Consider the following 19,765-nt stretch of genomic DNA (forward strand, 5'->3'; position numbering starts at 1 on the left):
TGCTCCCTCTGTCTGCCTGCAAGTCCCCCAGTGGCATCTTCTGCTCTTTGATAAATTCTCTTTTCTTGGCTTTGACTTGTGGGATTTAATTTGCCTTTCATAAAAAAAATGGCTTAATGTTTCAGCTTTGGGAAGGGGAATGACTCACTCAATGATTAGCTCTTCTGCTCCAGTCAGTTGACTTCCAGCTTCCTTGAGAATTGAAAATCCCTACAAGTGCCAAGTTGTCTTCCTTTGAGAGCAGGTCTTCTCCTCACTCTTCACTGAAGAGCTTCTGGAGGACAAAAGCAGCTGTTTAGGGATGATACCTGGGCCTGTCTACCTCAAGACCATCCTAATCATGCCCCATTCCCTCAAGGGGACTGGGGCAGGCTGGGATCTGCTGGGCTCTGCAAGGCCAGACTGAGATGTGCACCAGCTGTGCTCCCAATGCCCCTGCAAAGGGCAGAGGGGAGAGAGGCCAAAGCACAAGAAATGGGATGATTTACATGAGCCCAGAGCCCAGGTGAACCACTCACATGTCCAAAGCCATCCCTCTGCTCAGGACTCCTCCTGCTGCAATCACTCACCCCTGGGCTGGTGAAACAAGTGATCACTCTTCAGATTGTGTGGGGCTGCAGGTGATGGTGACAGCAAGGCCAAGGCTCTGCTCACTCGGGGGACACTCAGCCTGTGTCATACCCTGGGCTGGGGGGCACAGCCCAAGGACTGAGTTTACTTGTCTTTCTCAGGGCCAGCACCTCCATCCTTTCTGCCTGTGCCCTTACTTCCCCTCAGCTCTTTTGCTGCCACTATTTTCTATTCACTTATTTTTCTATTATCTGCTTCTTCCCATTAAATTACTAAAACCAACATGATCATCTGCTCCATGACTTGGCTGGCAGCCAAGAAAAAAAGCATGGGAGCTGAATAGAGCCACTGCAAGAGGGAGGTGTGACAGTGGCAGAAGTCGATGTTGTGGTTTTTGAGCACAAAACTTTCTTTCAGAAGTTATTCTAAGTCCTCAACTCTCAATGCTACCCAGACCTGTCTGATCTAGACACTGCTGGGGCTTGCAAGGGTGTTTTCAGTCTTACTCAAAAACAAGCCAAGAGCCTACACAGACCTGGGGGGCTGCTGCCTGCTGTCTAAAGGGAATGGTTTTGCTTATTCCATGAGAAAGTGGCTGTGTACCAGTGGGATGTTAAAGTTCCCCTGGTTTTTGCTCCCTTTTCCAGGGTGGGACATCGGCAGTATCATCTTAAAGACATTATCACACAGATGCAGTCCCTTTTCTTGCTCCCAGTTGCTCCTTCCTTGCTATGGGGAGTCAAAGGTACCTCATTAGTGTGTTAATAATAATCCTGCCGAGTGTGGAGATCAGCTAAATAACAGCGGTGACCTGCAGGGGGTCTCATCTGCCCAGATTTATGGTGCTACTCACCGACCCCTCTGAGGACTGCCAGACCCCTTCCTCCTTGACTCCCAGCTGTTGAAAATACCCCGTGCAGTGTCTATGTGCTTAATTAAAGCAGAGGGACCAGTAACCTTGACGACTGCGAGCCACCCTCTGTAAGCCAGCTGAGGTGGATATTATGGTTTTGGCCTCTCCAGGGAGAGGCCAGAGCAGAGAAGTGAGTCAAGCACACAGGTGTTGGACACGCTCATGAGCCGGGGGCACAGCCAGCAGTGCCCATGTCCCCTGGAGCTCATACCCTCCTCACTCAGGGGTGGATGCCTGGGGACATGCCCTGGTCCCTCGCTGGTGAGACGTGGCTCCTGGCCTGGGTGATGCACAGTGCAGCACTGAGAGACCAAGCCTGTCTGGAGCAAAGGAGGCTTTGGTCTGTTGGGTAGCCCTGCAAGCTCTGTGGGTAATAGAAGACTCCTATAACCAACTCCATAGCTGTAAATATGCTTAAAAGAATTCCCCTTAGAAGTGGGACATTTGTACAAGCACAATTACCTCTGCCAGAAAATGGTACAGCTAGTTTTCTTGGCAGTAAGTAGTGAGCAGCTAGAAACACATTTCCCATGAGGGGCTAAGATTGAATTTTACTTTTTCTTTTAAAGCTGGTAAAAGGCATGATCAGTTCTGTATCAGATCAACTCTCTTATACCTCAGAACTGAGAGCAGGAGCTACCAAGCAGCTCCATATTGAAAAAGGGAGGCAAAACCTCTTGGGTTAATATCCTTTTCTACTTTCCTCCTCTGTCCCCTGGTGCTGTAGGCACGGGGATCTGATGGAGAAGGGGACCCACAGCCACACCTCTGCCAAAGCAGACTGAGAGAGGATCAGCACAGACCACAGGCCATGACATGGGGCCCTCTTCAGAAATACTGGCCAGAAGAGAGCAGTCAGACTTCCTGAAGGATGGCTCAGTCGGCACAGCGCCTGGATGAGGCTGGCCAGCCCCCCAGAGGCTGGAAGGGATGTGAAGCCATAGGATGTCCCGGGGGCTGCAGGATGCCCTGAGAAACCAGCCGTGGTACATTGAGCACCCGGCTGAGCCCTGGCCAGGTACCCTAAGACTACCCGGAGGCCCCAGGATGATGCCCCACGTTGGGCTCATCTGCTGTTCCCATCCCTGCGTGGGGCAGAACTGGGGGTGTCAGGCACAATTGGGGATGCCAAGAGCAGATAAGGAGTTGGTGAGATCCTCATCTGGGGTTACTTGAACCACTGTCTGTGGGGGGATGAGGTGGTGCAAACCTGGGCTAAGGATTCACAAAACAAAGACAGGACTGGAGGTGTCCTGTCCGAACCAGGAGTGACCGCTTTGGGGATGCCGAGGCCGGTGTCGGACTGTACCGAGGGTGTCCTGCCCGAACCCAGAGTGCCAGGGAGCAACTGGTGATGCTGGGGGCGGTGCGAACAGAACCGAGGGTACCGGGGAACGAATCGGGACTGGACCGAGAGTGCGCTGTCCGACACGGAGATGTGGGGTACCGGGCCGGCAGCTGCCCCCTCCCCACTCCTCCGGGGTCGGGGCCGGACCACGTGCCGCCCGCCCCGCCCCGGCCGCCGGCCCGCCCCGGCGCCGCCCCGGTGCCGCCGGCGGAGCCAGCGCGGATCGGCCCAGCATGGAGGGGACGCGGCGCGCCCTGCTCCACCTCGCCGCCGCCTGCTGCCTGCTCTGCGCCCTGCCAGGTACCGGGGCGGCCGCCGAGGGGTGCCGGGGCGGGGGGGGCTGACCGAGGGATCCCGTCGGTCTCGCCGCGGCGGGGAGCGCAGCGCCGGGACAGCCGTCGGGGCAGCGCCGGGACCCGGGCTCCTCCGCCCGCTGGTGGGGCTGCGGGAGAAGGGTCTGGAGAGCCTCCACCCAGGGCTCCCCGTCCGGAGAGCGGCGCCCCGGGCCTGCCCCCCGAACTCGGGCGAAATGCCCACGGACCCGGGCGCAGTGGCCCCGGCGGACGCGCAGGTGAGGTGGCCCAAGGATGCTCGGGGGGGTCCCGGGTGGGCCCCGCGCTCCGGGCAGCAGCGCGGCCGCCGGTCCCGGCCTTGCCCATACAAGGCAGCTGCCGGCAGCGCTGCTCCCGCCGGCGGAGCCACCCCCGGGCTCGCCTCCCGCCAGGCGGGATCCCGAGGGGATGTGCGGGGAGGGGGGCGACGGTCCTGGAGGCGCTCGACCTCCGGCATCCAGCCCTGCGAGCCTCCTGCCTCCCGCCCGGCAGCTCGCGGGTGCCTACGAGCCGCTGCTTAGCTTCCCCCCGAGGGAAGCCCGGACAAAGCCCGAACTCTGCCGCCTCCCCCAGCACGACGGGACGAGGGCCCTGTGCCTGCGGGGAGAGGGGCTGGACGGATGGAACTATTCGGGACGGAGCAGGAACCAGACCCCGGCCCCGGGCAGACTCCCGGGCCGTATTTCGGCTCTGCTCTACGATCAACACGTCCCCACGTGGGCAGACGCAGTCTGCGGCGTGGCGCTGACAGACCCGTCCACCGACACCACCGAGCTTTGCCGCGTGGCTGGAGTGTGCCCCAAATCGGGGGCTGTCACCTTCCCCGAGACCCTGGTAGTGACAAAGGCTCTGTGCAATTTAGGGACTTGCCTGGGGCACAGAAAGCAAAACGTTTCTTCTTCTTTGTCGTTGAGAAAAACCCTTGGCCAGATCCTGGTCAGATCCCAGCACCGTGACGGCAGCAATAGAAGCCAGGGGGTAACACACAGAAACTCGGTTTCTAGTAACTAATTAGGGCTGGGAAAACCCTAGAATAGATGCCTGTAGGGCTGAGCCCCAGCAGCGAGAGTAGCACTCAGGATGAGGTTTTGGGTGCCGGATGCGGCTGGGTTTGAGGCTGAGCACTGGGAGCGGTCCCAAACCAGTGCTCTTTATGTGGGCGAAGCTGCACTCCCCACTCGAGAGTGGCTGTGCTGTGATGGGATGTGGGTAGGTGACCAGCCACTGGCAAAGGAAGGATTCAGGATTTCCACCGCTGGAAGGAGAAGGAGCTCTGAGCTGCCGGGGGCTATGTTCTGGCCCCGTGTCTCGTCTCACACTGGGAAACCCCAGGGAGCCCCTTGCCCCAGCTGGCTCATAGAAACCTTCTTGCTGCAAGATTCAAACTGCCAGAATGTACCAGAAATTAATATTGCACTGAGTTTTTCCTGGGATCTTTGTTGCTTAGTGTCCCAATCCAATATCCTTCACAGTCTCAGGAAATGGTACCTATGCAGCTGACCTGGCCCTTGCCCTCATAGTTTTTGAATTTGCTACCTAATCCCAACTGTGGTTGAAAGACTGGATGTTTTGTGAAAATAGAAAATAGATGGAAGAGATGCTGCCAATAATAAAATGCCCCTTAGCAAGCACAACCCATAATGAGACACCAGAAAATCTCAGCAGGACAGGGGTGGGGAAAGGAACAGTTCACCCAGATATTGGCCCCAAAGTCAGCAGTACCAGACAAATTTGTCCAAAACTGGGCTTATCCTAGCTCCATGAGCTGCTCTCTGCACTGCTCCCAGCACAGATTCCCTTTGCCCCTGCTGTCAGGCAGTGCCTGCTCCCACTCCCTGTCAGGGTTTGCAGCAGGGCCACAGAGGAGCTCAGGCTCTCCTGTGCTCTGCCCACCCCGGCCTCTCAATGCAGCCTTTCTTCACTGTCTGCGGAAATCCACTTCCTCCAGCACCATCAGCCTTACAAATAAAACCCCGAGTAATTTTGGTCTGGGCATTTTTGTGCCTCTCCCTCCCGTGCAGAGCTGCCTTGCAAGCAGTGAGAGCAGAGCAGGGCTGGGAGCAGCACGAGCACATAAAGCCCCGTCTGTGGGCACCACCGGGGCCATGCACACAGGCAAGGCAGTGTGTCTGCTTCAAGGTCCCACTGACGAGTTTCTGTGATTTTTTCCCTTTGTTTGCCCACGGCAAGGACAAGTGGATGGACTTGGCCCTACCCTGACAGGAGAGCTTCAGCTCTGCTGCACCCAGAACTGAGCCACAGCTTGGTCCTCTCCTCTGGGTGTTTCCTCCAGCTGTGTGACCCTGCATTCCCAGCCCAACTTTTCATGTCATGCCATCAGTCTTTGATGCCATTTCTACACATGCTTTTCCCTCAGCCCCAGGGACAGGGTGGGCCTTGTCTCCCTGCTGCCCTTCCAAGAAGGCTTGACCTGCTGGGCAGGGGCAAAGCACTCACCTCCTTCAGCTCCCTTGGCCCCATCCCTCCAGACAAAGGGGAGCAGGGACGATTTAAAGCACAGAAGCCTCTGTCCTTCCTTCCTTTCCACCTAGACCCTCTGGGTGGACAGACACAGTTCTTGCCGCAGGTCTGTGATCATCCCCACAATGCTCTCTGGGGCAGCTTTCACAGGGCGCAGTGCCACTGAGGTTTGGAGTCACATCCTAAGCCCTGTAGGGCTGCTCAGGGCTGGGCAGGCTTCCTGATGTCCAAACTCCCCCCAGTTCATCCCACACTGCACTGGAGAGTAGGCTCCCTGCTGTGACGGGACTGCTATTAAGGCAACTGGCTTATTAATTTCTCCTAACGATGTGAATGCTTCCTCCACTGCAGCTGTGACTCCTGAGGTAAGCAAGGCCAGGCTGGCTGATGCCAGAGCTCCCTGCTGTTGCTGTATTACTGGAGTTACACAACCCCAGAGAAGGGCAGGCTTCCCAGGCCCTGCATGCCATGGGTGTGCCCAGCAGCTTCTGGCAAAGGAGTCTTCATCTCTGCTCAGTCCCCTACTGAGGAACAAAACCAGACAGCAGGGGAGTCTCCCAGGCACCTTCCTGCCAAGCAAGGTGCTCTGTAGCTGTATGTGACCCATGGAAAATAACTGGCTGCTCTGACAATGGTAGCTGAGCAAGGCAGTCTGCTCTCCCTTTTCCCTCCCATAGAAATTTGGGATAAGCCCCCTCACCTCTAAATGGGGGATCAGTGATAGACCCTCCTGCAAACCTGTAGGAAAGAAGATTTTTGCATTTCTCTCCCCCTGGCTGTGTGAGGAGGGTCTCATGTGGCAGAGCCAAGCAAAGCGTGACACCCTGGGGTGCTGTTCCTGCAGGAAGTGATCAGGCTGGTGCTGCCCCAATACTGTGTGCTCTGGGCTGTGCTGTTTCTGTGGTGTTTTATGGGTTTTCCTAGTACTGAAGTACCTGTGCTTGGCATTTATAGTGCTGTTTCCAGGGCTGCTCATCCCTGTTCCCATAGCTCTTGCTCTGCCCTGCTCTGCCATGCCACCGTTGGCTGGTTGTCCTGGTTCCCAGTGCAGTGCCATCTGTTGAGGTGGTAGCACTGCCTCCCTTTTTTGTTTCCCCGTGGTTCAAGCCTGTGGCCCAGTATCCACAGATGCCCTGAGGAATCATCTTCCTGCCTGCCTGGGCAGGTTGGGTGCTGGGCTATCCCTCCCCAGTGCCACACTCGCTCAGCACCCCATATCTAATCAGCCCCTGTCTCATGCTCTGCTCGTGGCCACCTGCCTTCCCAGTCAGGAGACCTGGTTTCTATTCCTGTCCCTTACCTCAGCCCTTGCTTTGCAGCGTGCCTGGCCTGGCAGCTCTCCAGGGCTGAACTGGGTGCTCAGCACCCCCAGTTCATCCCCTCCAGTTTTGGAGCCTGCAGAGCAGCTCGCAGAGGCCACGAGGGGTGCAATGAATTAAACTGCTGCAATGAAGAGCTTCACGTGGTCCCCAAGCAGGCTACAGGGTCGGATCCGTGCCTACGCCTCCCGCCTGGACTCCTCAAGCAGAGGGAGGGAGTCTGTTCAGCCTCTCTCAGCCAGGATGGGGATGGGGACAGTCTGGGCATCAGCCCTGGCAGAGAGAGCACTGAAGCCTGTGGCAAATGCAACCCCTCTGGCATCCTGCTTCCATCGAGGTCCTGCAAGGTATCCAATGAGCTGAGCTTACATAGCAGCTGCCCCTTGTACCGGATCCTGTCTCTGAGCTTGCTTCATCACCATGAGGGTGTTTGCTCTACAGCATCTCTGGGTGCATCTGGCACCTTCCTGAAGGGCTCCAGGAATCTCTTCTGTTGCTTGTTTGTTTTTTTTTATTATTATTATTCCAGGAAAAGAGATCAGGCTTAGCTAGTATCTAATCAGGAGCTATTCCAATTCTGCTTTTAAATGAAATGAAGAGCCTTGGTTTTAAATCCCTCTATATGGTTTTATTTGCATTTATACTCAAGTGTTTTTTTTTCCTTGAAGAGATTGTCTAATTACTGTTGATTGGTAACCATAAAATGTAATAACTGGCAACAAAAGATAATTTCTACACTTAATGAAGCACTTTGCTAAGCAGTAAGATATAACTGCTTTGATACATACAGGTTATAGTTTATGCTTTTACTTTTTAAACATTGTATTTTTCCATTTTACTAGGTTGTTTGGGAGTGGAGCTGTTACACTTAAATGGAAATTGATTTCATTTAATGCACCAAAATAGCATTGTAGAAGGGTTTGGGTGCCTTTTCAATGAATCAGAGCAGTGATTTGACATGCATTCTGTAGGAAGCTGATTTAAGTGAGGTGCTATCCTCAGACAGTGACAGCCTGTGCAGGAGGATACATCAACACCAGGGAGTCCTGCTCCCATGGGCACTTTCTCTGGAATCCTGGGTGAATCCTTCTCATCTTTGTGCTTAGCTCTCACATGGGACTCTGTGCACTTTTTCCAGTGGTGGCTGCAGCCTGCACCCTGCTCCCCTTCTTTCTCCCTCAGTCCCCAGGAGCCAGCCTGCCATGGGCTTCCTCACCTTCATCTCATCCTAAAAGGGATTTTTAAAAGTGTTCAGGTCTATGATTGGAGCTAGGTTGGTGTTGACCTTTGGGGAGCTCAGGCTGCTGTTTCTGTCAGACAGGAAGGAGGGTGCAGAGGATGCTGCTGAGAGTGGCAGGAGGATTGTGGCAGAAGCTTGTTGAGAGGCTTGTCCAGCTGAGGCCCTGCTCTATGTCATTGCTTTATTCTGAGAAGCAAATAGATGGTGGGGTGGCTGCTGTGGCAGAGGATGGAGACCACGATCTCCACTCCGTGTGACTACCCTGGCACAGCAGTGACTCTGTGCTGCTTGTGCAAACCTTCCTCAGCCCCTCGCTTGGCCCCAGCCCTGAATCTTGGGCAGGGAGCACAAGGCAGGAATGGCCCCATTTCTTGCAGAGCTGGCTTCCTTCACTCCTCTCTGTTTTGGCATAATTTAACATGTCTGTTCTGGGGCTGGTGGGAGCTTGGGTTGATACGTGGACGTCGCTCAGTGCTGTCAGACAATGCCAGAGAGGGGTCGAAGCTGTGGGCTGATGTTCAGAGCCCTCCCTTCCCTCAAAGAGCTCGGAGTGTTTCCCACCCTTGTCCAGTGCAGGGGCTGCTTCTTGGCTGGCTGCATCCCTCCTCCCCTGGGACCACTCTCTTCCTTTGCCCCTCTTGTTTCCCAGACAGAGGTCACTGCAGTCAGCACAGTCTGATGGGAGCTGCTGCTCCAAATCCACCAGCCCTGCCTTAATGTGGTCTGGGATCTCTGCTTCTCACCACGCACAGGCTGAGCCTGGAGGGTTAGCACAGACACGGGGCAGGAGTGGGGCTGTAGCCAGGGGACCAGCTCTGCTTCAGCAGGCTGAAGTGTAACCAAGAAAGCTCACCCTTGGTCCCCTATCAGGGAAAGAGATATTCTTGTGGTCAGAGGTCTTGCTTACAGATCCTGGGACAGTCGTAGCTGCTCTGTTATGGATTCAAGGGTGAGTGCACCTTTCCCAGCTGTCCTGGGATGCTGCAACTATCAGGTCTTGGAGAATCACAGAAAAGGTGAAGCATTCACACTAACTCTTTCCATTTGCATCTGAAACAAGAAGGTTCCCTCTTGTCTCCTGAAGCTGGTGAGGGCGATGCCTTAGGCAGTACAGCCATGGCTTTCCTGGCATGTGCTGCAGGAAGCAGAGTTTCTCCAGGAAAACTCCAGAGAAACGAGCTCTGACCTGCGTCTCTATAGGTAACTGATAAACAGCTAAAACCATCAGCACCCAGTGACTGGGGCAGCAACAACTGGGCTGGAGCTGGGGATTTTCCGAGCTGTTGGGTACCAAGCTCCAGAGCAGACCTGGGTCTCCCCCCAGCACAAGCAGCTGCAGCAGTGCTCTGCTCTCCCCTCTGTAACCCAGGCTTTGCCCCGGGTTTCGTTTGCGTGGCAGTAGGTTGCCCTTTTGGATGGATGATAAAACTGGCAAACAAAGCTGTGTCATTGCAGCAAGGCCCTTTGGAGGAGTGGTTTTATTTTAAACTGAAACTGAAGTAAAACTCAGCGCTTGTACCTTTTAACACCTACAGTTCACAAGGTACAAGTTGCACCTCTGGGGGATTTCCCCAGGTGCTTTGCTTGATGACTGTGTGCTGGCTTTCGATGAGCCCTTACCCTTTAGGAGCTGACAGATGGGTGATGGGAATCTTTTGTCTGCCTGTCCCCGGGTGATCAGGATTTACTCAGTCCTTTGTTTCCTTGGCCATTCTAAGGCTCCTCCATTCGCTATCTTCCCACCATCATCTCTTAATGTCTTGAATTCTTGTGTTAGTCTGGATTAGGCTCTCCTTTGTTTCCTGAGCTGGGTGTGCTGTGATGTGCTGGGCTGGATGACTTGCTAATTGAGGTGCCATCAACACTTGCCATACTCAAAGCCAGTCCCTTGTTCCTCTCCCCTGCTAATTTAAAATGTCTTCTGCAATTCTCTACAAACCAGGTTTTAGACACCACAGTGCTGTATTAAACCGGAGCCAGAGCGGGCCATCCACCCGGGAACCATTTGCTTTTGCAGCGATGGACACTAGATAATTTTGTGGGAAGAAGCCAAGTGGCTTCTCGGAGAGAAGAGCTTAGGGAAATGGCAGTCCCACTGGCCCTCCCTCTTGCAGACAGCAGGAAGCTGTGCGTGCAGCGGGGTGGGGGGAGCTGCTTGTCCCCAAAAGCCCTCCTGTCCCACAGCACCTCGTGGCAGGGATGCCAGTTCCTGGCATGCGGGGAGGTGTCCTGGAGTGTAGGGCCCAAACTCATCTGCCTTCCTTCTGACTTTCCTTTTGTGCACAAAATCACCCATTTTCCCTCAAAGTTCAGGCTACCCGGGTTCTGCGGATACAGCAGAAATTCAGACTGGGTTCTGCAATGAATTTTGCACCTTGAGGTGGGAAGAGACATTAAGACCCATTTCTCCTAAAGACCCTCACCCATCGAGCTGCTTGTAAAGACATTAGCACCCTCTTGCCTATCACTTTTCTAGTCGGAAACTGGAATGGTGGCTGCAAGGTTGCTCAGGCCTTTGTCCAAGACAGCTCTCTACAATTCCTTTTTCTGCATGACTCAAGTCATGACTTGCCACCCCGTGAGAGACTGTTCCGGACACAGGCCAGCTATTCAGAGCAGCACATAGCCAGGCTTGCCACTGGCCAGGCACCTGGCCACCACCTTTCCTGTTTACCCCACGGTGACAGCACGGCTCTATGTCTCTGGCTGTGTAGGAGCAGGTAGGGCTGTTTGTTTACTGAGCAAGCATCCGCCAGTGCCCAGCCAGCATCCGGAGCTGGTGAGATCCCACCCCGTGCTCAATAGCAGTGCTGTGTTTAGGGCTGGAAATTGTCACATGAAGACCTGTGCCTTTTGGTGCCTGGTCCCAGGAAACCCAGCACTCAGCTCTTTTCCTTCCAGGTGTTAGTGATGTGTCCTATGCCTGAGCTTCACGGCAGAGCAGCTCGCTTTATTTGGAGGCATCTTCTGGCCGTGCACATCTGGATCCAGGCGAGGCCAAAGGGAGCATCACTCAGGCCTTTGGTCTTCACGTTTAAGTTGCTCCAGCTGCGGTTCCCTGTGAGAGCTGGTTCTCTGAATGTGCCGAGCAGGGTTGTGCATCCCTGCAGGAGCCCTCCTGGGACTGGGGCCCCGGGCTGGGGAAGCACAGCTCCATCAGGCTGCTCCAGGGCTTTGAATTCTCCAGCTGGTGAGGGTACTGCAAAGGTCTTGAGAAAGCGATGTATTGTGTCTTTTTTTAGGGCCTGTTAAGTGCTGTAGCTGGAGAAGAGTTCTGATAACTCTGTCTGTTCTGAAGAGCTTTTAAAAACTGCTGAAATTTCCCCAAAACAGTATAAGAATGGGCTGCTTTGTTGGTAGATGAATGTTTCTTGCTGATAGCATCTACTTTGGATGCTTCTTCACTGTGGGGAGAAAGGGACATGATGATGGATTTGCTTCAGTACCTTTATTTTTTTCTGTAATTAGCTCATCAGTCCTCTGTGGCTTGGATAGAAACGTTAACAGAAATTGTCAAAATATTGACTATGAGACTTTTTAAATTGGAGAGTCCATCCTGATGTGGGTACATTTTTCTGTTTTCTTCCTGTTTATACCCTGAAAAACCCTCACAGGATTTGTGTTTATGAACAGGCAGTGTAAGAGCCTTGTGGTTTTCCTCCTCCCGTATGCTGTCACACTATCTAGCAGCTGTGGATCTGGGGGGATCCTTGCTTGCTGCAAGTTCCCTTCAGGGAGGCTGCCCTTTTTTGCTGTAGTGGGAGGCTGAGTAGCTCCCCATTTCTATGACAACAGTTGTATTTCATGCTGGTGATGTGTTCATAAATAGCTCCAAAAGGCACCTCCCAAAGCACACCCCCAGCCCTGTAAGCTGTTGTACTCTTGCTACCCATTTCACCTTTCCCTCCAGCAGAATCCCACACTACTACTAAGGTGACTCACAATATGTGCTCTGCCTTTGCCATTTGCAGTCTTTGTAAATATCACTTCTCTCCATTTCATTGGGCCAGGGGAGCTAGAGAGTCTTCTTCCACATTTTCCTCATTTGTATTTTTTCAGCACCACTTTTCACTCTTTCTCAATGAACCAAAGAAGACTTATCTAAATTTCTTACAGAATCAGGTCTCAGGTGATACTTTTAACAAATCCAAATTCTCTAAAAAAGTTTTAAAAGTTGCTTGAGGATAGAGGGATTGGTGGTGCTGACCCTAGAGAACAACAGCACAGGACTGGAGAGAGAGGAGGGTAAAGAAAAACTCCCCTAGAACAGGTCCCTGCCTCAAAAACCAGGAGGACAGAGGAGCTGTTTGAATCCTTTTCCCAAGTGTGAACCTGTGCTGGAATTGGAATTAAGGGGATAAAGAGGTTCCATTCCTGTCTTTCCCCTCTGTTTCTTCTCTCACTGTGGGATCTCTGACAAACTTCTCTGTTCCACAGCAGAGGGTCAGAAGACAGCAGAGGCCTTGGTGTCACCAAGGGAAGCCTCTGACTTCAGCCCAGTGACTACTGCCATTCCTCAGACAAGCCTGGAGAAAAACCTGACTGCTGCAACACTCAGTGCCACTGGGGCTCACACTACAGAGGCGGACGATGCCTTCATCCCCACCACCCCCATGGCAGGCTCCAAGGCAGAGAGACTGCAGGCTTATACTACTGCCAGTCCTGGGGACATCACAGTTACACATCCTGAGCATGACAACATGAGCTTGTCAGTCAACAGCAGCACTGAAATCCCCTCCCCTACCTTGACTGCCAGCACTCTGGAAGAAAACCAGCCCAGCCATGAAGCCACAGAGCCTTTCAGCACGACTGAAGAAATGGATGATGGCAGCAGTGCAACCCCCACGCCTCCTCTGAACACTGTGCCGGGTGAGGTTTTGCCTTTACTGCCTTTGCACAGAATCCTGCCTCAAGGATGCACAATCTGGAAATGTCTGAGCACTCTCCTGCTAACTGGAGAGAGGGAGAAGAAGGGAATGAGACACTAAGCAGAGCCAGTTCAGTGCAACTTATTTGCAAAGATGTTAGTTCAGCATCCTCTTTGCAAATGTCATTAATTTTGGTATTAATTGTGCTGGCTGCTTTCTGATTGATTGTGTGCAGGGACATCCTTCATATATCTAATCTGAAACAACATGCTTTAACAACACTGCCCAGCTGGGCCTTTCTGGCATCAGGGCTGGGGGCTCAATGGGAGCCTCCCTGGAGAAACACACTCTCCCTTTACACAAAACATGGAGATGGGCAAGCACAAGTGACAGCTCATCCATCCCTGGGCAACCTCAGGAAACCCTACCCTACCTTTAGATCCCTCTGGGCAGCATGGGGACTGGCTACAGGGTCTGCAATTCCAATTTTGTCCATCCTGGGGCCTTGCCAGGCTGTCACAAACCCCTAATGCAAAGCAGATACTGATTGATCACTGTTTTACATGGTGTTCATGCACAACTGCATTGTTTCCCCTGGCTTGTGTGACATGGTCCTGCCGTTCTGTGACACACTGACACAGCCTCAGGGGATGCTGCTATGCAGTCCCTGGGCAGCCCCCTTTGTGCTCCCTGGCAGTGTCTTGCTCTGGGGTGATCCCCAGCTGTGTGTAGAGTTGTTTGAGCTTGTCTGCTTGTCCCCAAAGACAGGCCTTGTGGGCCCAGCTGAGGTTGGCTGACATTGCAGATTGGCACATATGAAAACTGAGATGACTTTCTAAGCACTGTGGGTTATAGCGTGGCTCAGTTGTGGCTGTGCTAAAGGTTCTGCTTGTTTTCCAAAGGTTTGACAATAAGCTACTATTCCTATAGTCCCAGTAGTCTTTCTTACAGTCTTGCTTCTATCTTGTCCAGTCCCACAGAACAGTGTGCTTGCACTGGATCCTTTGAAATAACTGCTTGTTCCTATTTTGCAGCAACAACTAACAGCTCACAGTCAAGGCTTTTGGATGGGCAGACCCTGAGGCCCACAGCAGCAAGGTCTGAAACGAAACCAGGAACGGTCCCTGTGGGTGCCACAGAGGAGAGCACTGTGGAGTCCAGAACTTCCTCTGCTCCCATCTCCATTGTACGGAGCACATCCTTTGCTACTGCCTCCAGTACTGTGACAGTGACACCCCTCGTGACCAGCTCCACGTCTGCCAGCACAGCTGCCATCCCCACCAGCACGCCTACACTGGCACAGTCATTGGAGCCCAGGCATGAGAAGACTTCTGTGCTGGATGTTGGTGATGATAACAATTCAGGTAAATGCTCTGCTTTTAAGGGGCTGCCCAGGGAGGTGGTGGAGTCACCGTCCCTGGAGGTGTTTAAGGAAAGACTGGATGTGGCACTCAATGCCATGGTCTGGTTGACAAGGTGGGGTTAGGTCATAGGTTGGACTGATAATCACAGAGGTCTTTTCCAGCCTGATAGATTCTGTAATTGTTTTGTACCTGTTCTCACAAAACACGGCAAAGGGCTGGAGCACCTCAAATTGCCTCTTGGTTGCACTGATCAGAACCAGAAAAGACAAAGCTTTGCTGTTCCAGCCCTTGAAGGCACTCCTTTGGCCTCATTCCCTTGGTCTCCTTGCAGAACTACCCAATCTGGCTGGTAAAGCGAGGGCTGATCCCTTGGTAATCACTGTGATCTCCGTCTTCATTGTCATGGTGGGCATCCTGGGCCTGGTGGGCTTCTTGCGATACCGCCAGCACAACAACCGCATGGAGTTCCGGCGCCTGCAGGACCTGCCCATGGTGAGTCGTGCCTTCAGCCCGGCCCCATGTGGGCTGGCTTGCCACTGGCTGCTTTGCAGTTCTCCTTCATTAGCAATGCTTTGGGTTTTTTGCAGCAGCACCAATGCTGATCACACACTCCTGTTCCTCCTTAGGTCCCTCTCCTTCCATCCAAGGTTTGAGTCAAGACAGCAAGTCTCAAGGCTGGGCACTAAAGAAGCTCTCTGCCTTCCCCTCACTCTGCAGGGGAATGCTGAGAGGTTAGAGAGAGGAAGGAGAGCTCCATCCAGGCTTGTCCTGAAATGACACCTTCCTAACCTCTCCTCCTGTTTTCTGATATATTTGCTTTGTAACAATGACAAAGCAGATTTTATGCTCTGTTCCAGGGAGGTTGTCTGTCTGTCTGTCTGTCTGTCTGTCTGTGTTTGACCCTTTGGGAATATAAAAATATATGAGGGTTCCAGGGGCTGGATAGCTCTGAGGAAGCTGCAAATAACTCCCTGAACTTTCTGGAACAGAGGAGTACTGCAGCTAAGCAAGCAAGCTGATACTGCTTCAAGCTGAGTGGAGTTTTCAACAGCCAGAGTTTTCCACATCCCTGCAGCAGGCAGGCAGTTCCTGCACACACCTCTTCTCTCCAAATGCTGCAGCAGGAGGGAGACTGACAGTCCAAAGATCCAGGAACTGCACAGTGACAGCATTTAGGTGGATGGCTGGGCAGATGGCCACGCTGTGACAGTGTGGCTGAGAAGGCTGTGCTGCCTGCACAGCAGTCTCCCAGGCTGGGACCATGATGCCACCGTGCAGACATCTCATTAAAGCACCCTCTTCTCTGCTTCTAGGATGACATGATGGAGGACACCCCTCTCTCCCTCTACAGCTACTAGGCAACCAGGCTGTCTACTGCCCAGAGGAAAAGGCCTTGAGGACTTGGTCCCAGATGATCTGCTGAGGAATGAGGGGCTGTGATTTGCACACAACTGAAAGATCCTTTTCAGATGGTTTTTGGTTTTAGACATTTTAAATAGTTCAGTGTTGAAGTTTCTATGCTGCGAATCAGAGCCCAAGTCTGACCCTCTTCTCCAGACTCTCCTCAAAACAATGCCCTGAAGAGGTGTCTCCTCCTTTTAGTGTGGCAACCAATTAGCCAAGACAATCTTTGCCATGGTGTTCTGCATGGATCTCTTCTGTTGATCTTGGTGGCTGCTGCCTTCAAAGGAGGTGAGCAAGTGTTTCAGACTAGGGCTCTTAACACTGGTGGTGTCAGCACAGTGCCAGCAAAGGAGACTGCTGTTTTCTGAGGAAGCCAAGGATGTGGAAGTCAGTTCTCTTGGGTTCCCTCTTGTTCTGTATTTTTAAGGTTGTTTGTTTCGGGGGTTTTCTTGCACTTTTTTTTGTTCCTGTTTCAGCTTTAGTCCCAGGATTGGCATTACCCATCCTGAAACACCTACAAGAGGATAAAAGACTACTCTGCTTTCTTCCTAGATGCATACCTTTTCTCTTCAACCAGGGAAAACAGTTTTGTGGCCACTGGAGAAGTGCCCCTGTTACTTGATGTTGCTTTGAAGTTGCTGGGAGGAAATTGAACATAATGTTAGCTTAACCGAGCTTGACAGGACTCAGTCTATTGCAAATTAGACACACTAATTTGGCCTCACCAAAATTAGGAAACCGTGTCTCCTACACTTGATGCTTTTGGCATATGTCTAAACTCCTTTCCCAGGCTCAGTAAATGCTTTAGTCCATTTCCCTGCCTGGGCTAACACAAGCCTTTCCTCAGGTACCTCCCATTTTGCTTCTAGCATGTGGTTGCTGGAAGTTGTTGTACAAAGCTGGTGCTTCGCTCACCCTCCTGTGCTATGCAAGGTCAGAGCTCCTCTACTTTCTGATGTTGGTCTTTTGAACCAGTTGGTGTCTTGTCATGAGGACAGATCCTGGATGTAGGTGCCTTCCTCCCCTTCCCTTTCTTAGTGTTATGCTGATTAGATTCTGCACTTTTGCCTCAAAATATCACTGCTGTAGACTGCATCCAAGGCTCTTGAGGCCTCTCAAGGAAACCCATAGACCGGAGCCTCTGAGTGTAAATCAGAGGAGCTTTTGGTGCCCTTGCCTCAGAAAGACCGAGTGTGTGTGCCATGACAATCTTCATGTAATTACACCTGCTCCTGTTTTCTAGCTCACATTTGACTGCAGGTAAATGCAAACACATGCCTTCTCTAGAGTGTTTGATTTTTGACTAAGCCAGTTGCTCCCTCAGGATACAGCAAGGGCTAGAGTTTATCTGCCACATTGCTCTACAAGCCTCAGTTTCTCCTCTCCTTTCAGTAACAACATCACTGAACCCCACAAAGGACAGATACCAGGCCTCACTTGCAAAAGTACCTTTTTTTTCCCCCCAGTGCTGTTGTAGCAGGGAAAGGGCAAATTCCCCATCAGCTGAGCTCAAGTTACCTGGAAAGCCCAAAGGTGGAGCAGAACCAGTCTGGGTCAAATAGATGAACTGGATAAGGCAGCAGTTCCTCCTCCCTGTGTTGCTGCTTCCAGTGTGGCTGACAAATGGCTGCAGTGCAGTTGGGCTTCAGTTTGGCCTTCCATCTGTGTATTGATGCCCAGTAAAATAGGGAAGAGGGTTGGTTCTCTCCTATGATTGCATGAGAACTAAAGAGCAATTGTCACAACTCCAAAGCTTTTGTATCAAGCATTGTCTGCACAGAGCAATCTCCCTAGCTACAGACTTGTTTCCCCTGCCGGAGGGCAGGGTGCTACTGGTTTTCGGCACAAAGTTGGCAAGTTAGTGGTGGAAAATAGAACTCCATCCTGGCTGGAACTGGTGCAGGCTGGCATATCTGGGAAGTGTGTCTGCACACAATCAAAAGGGCAAAGGCTGGCTGTTCTAGTTTCCCATGCATCGCTGTGCAGGGGAAAGGGGTGAGGAAAAACTCACCCAACACCAAAGTGCAACTTTGTTTGTAAAATATGTTGATAGTGGAAATTTTTTTTTTTCTGCAATAAAGTTACAAATGCCAAAAGTGTCTCAGTCCTCATGTTGTCATTGCAAACATCTAACTGAAAAGCTTTTATAGATCACAATGAATCCTGTGATAGTTAAACAGCAGCAGTTTGGGGCACAAAGACTCACAGAGCTGATAACTGGAAAATGCTAGACAGCCATGAACCACAGCTCTGACAGTTCAGAAGGACACCACCCCCTGCCTGTGCTCCTTCTTGTCAGGGTCATTCCTGGTCTGAGTCAAGTGAGATTAATATGTATACAGTTAAATCAGATTAAATCTGTTTTAGAGAACCACACTAGACCAAATAATCTAATCTACACCTTTAGACTCCCTTTACCTCTGATTGAAGATATTCTCATGTTGTTAACTGTAACCCCAAACCTTATTTACAGAAATATCCTGAAAGCCAGCCTAATCCAAACCTAAGTAGCATCTGTCATGCTTCTTTCTATAGTACAGCAGACAAAGCAAACTGAAAGGCACATATTTCTTTTTGTTTAGCTTTATAGCTGTTCTGAACTCTTCCCTTCAGAGCTCAGACCTGCAGGGATGTAAGTGCTCAAAAGCCCAGCTTCTGCTACAGACCTGGTAAGAGTCTTTCCTGAGCTAAGAATCTCTCCTAGCTGTTAAAATACTTCGGCAAAATCAGTCAGCTCATGTCATAGATTGATTGTATTAAAGATTTTCTATTGCAGAAGCAAAATGCGGTGAGTGAAACTTCTTGGTAATTTGGCTTATGCTGTTTTCTAAAGAGTTCCCACAACAAATCTAGAAAAGCAAATCCTTGGAAGATCTAGAGCAAGGGGAGAGCAAACAAAGACTTTGTAGTCTAGCAAAGTGCTTGCTGAGTAATCTGAAGACATGAGGGTGAACTCTAAACCCTGCAGAGATTTCAGTCCTGTCCCAACATACAACCATACTAAACAAAACAAACATGCCACAACTAAGCCAGTCTTCTCAGGTCTAAAGTCAGCATTATTCTGGTGGTTTATATTGGAGCGTTCTCTGTTCTGCCTTTTTACCGCCAAACCCACTCAGAGCTGATTCATTCTCTGCAGAACTGCTTAGCTGCTTTGTTGGAGAGGCAGCTCAGAGCAGGGCTGTGTTAGCTGGAGAGAAAGCAGCAGGACAGGCTTGTGCAGGCAGCCACCCCTGGGACACACCAAGCTTTGTGCTTTTGCCCAGCTGAGTTCTGACCTTCCAACCAGATGATGCAGCCTCTGAGGTGGCCACGTTTGGAGATGGCCACTTGTGTGGGCTTCACCTTTCCTGTGCAGCAAAGAGAACTGACAGGACCAGAAACCAACTGGTGCCAGCTTATGCATTTCTCCTTGAACACAGCTGTTGCCTCTGATGGGGCTTAGTTTTAATGCCTCTTAGGCTAAGGCACGATTATATTACAAATTAGCAAGGGACCAAGAATCAATTGAATCACTTGGGTTTAAAGTTAAATAGAAAGGAAAGAAACACAGGTAAAAGAAAACCAGAGTTTGAGACCCATCTGCCTCCTCTGACCTTCCCTCCTCCTCTCTCCAGACTCATGTTTTGAAGGGAAGGGGATCTGAAAAGCTGAAAAGTGACAGGTCTAGAGCTGCTGTGTCATGGGCAGGGCTACCTGTGCTTCATGCCATTTCTGTGCCCACTCAGTTGTCCTTCATGTCTCAGTGTCTGTATTTTAGCTTTAGACACAGTATTTAACCATCATATCACACTGCAAGTCTGTAAATAAGGCTACAGAGGGTGTTCAGGGACAGAGAAACTGCCACGAGGAGCACTGGAGTGGACAAGGCAGTGTGTGGGTCTTGTAAGACTGATCATCCCATAAGGATTTCCCATGGATAATAA

At 51.7% G+C, this 19,765-nt stretch overlaps 1 protein-coding gene across 3 annotated transcripts; it reads left to right on the top strand.

Moving 5' to 3' along the window:
- The first annotated feature begins 3,040 nt into the window (after window positions 1-3,040).
- LOC128811630 (probable serine/threonine-protein kinase dyrk2) lies at window positions 3,041-17,938 on the top strand. Of its 3 annotated transcripts, none has more exons than XM_053985391.1 (5): window positions 3,041-3,131; window positions 12,641-13,072; window positions 14,106-14,435; window positions 14,767-14,927; window positions 15,749-17,938. In XM_053985391.1, exons 1-5 carry the CDS (start codon window positions 3,065-3,067, stop codon window positions 15,791-15,793), a joined length of 1,035 nt encoding a protein of 344 aa, XP_053841366.1. In that variant the 5' UTR covers window positions 3,041-3,064; the 3' UTR covers window positions 15,794-17,938. The 3 variants fall into 3 exon arrangements, with proteins under 3 accessions (XP_053841366.1, XP_053841367.1, XP_053841368.1); XM_053985392.1 differs by having other exon boundaries at window positions 12,644-13,072; XM_053985393.1 differs by lacking the exon at window positions 15,749-17,938 and adding an exon at window positions 15,062-15,372.
- Window positions 17,939-19,765: the final 1,827 nt, after the last annotated feature.

The sequence above is a fragment of the Vidua macroura genome, chromosome 9 (genome assembly GCF_024509145.1).
Source record: "Vidua macroura isolate BioBank_ID:100142 chromosome 9, ASM2450914v1, whole genome shotgun sequence".
NCBI classification, from domain to species: Eukaryota; Metazoa; Chordata; class Aves; order Passeriformes; family Viduidae; genus Vidua; species Vidua macroura.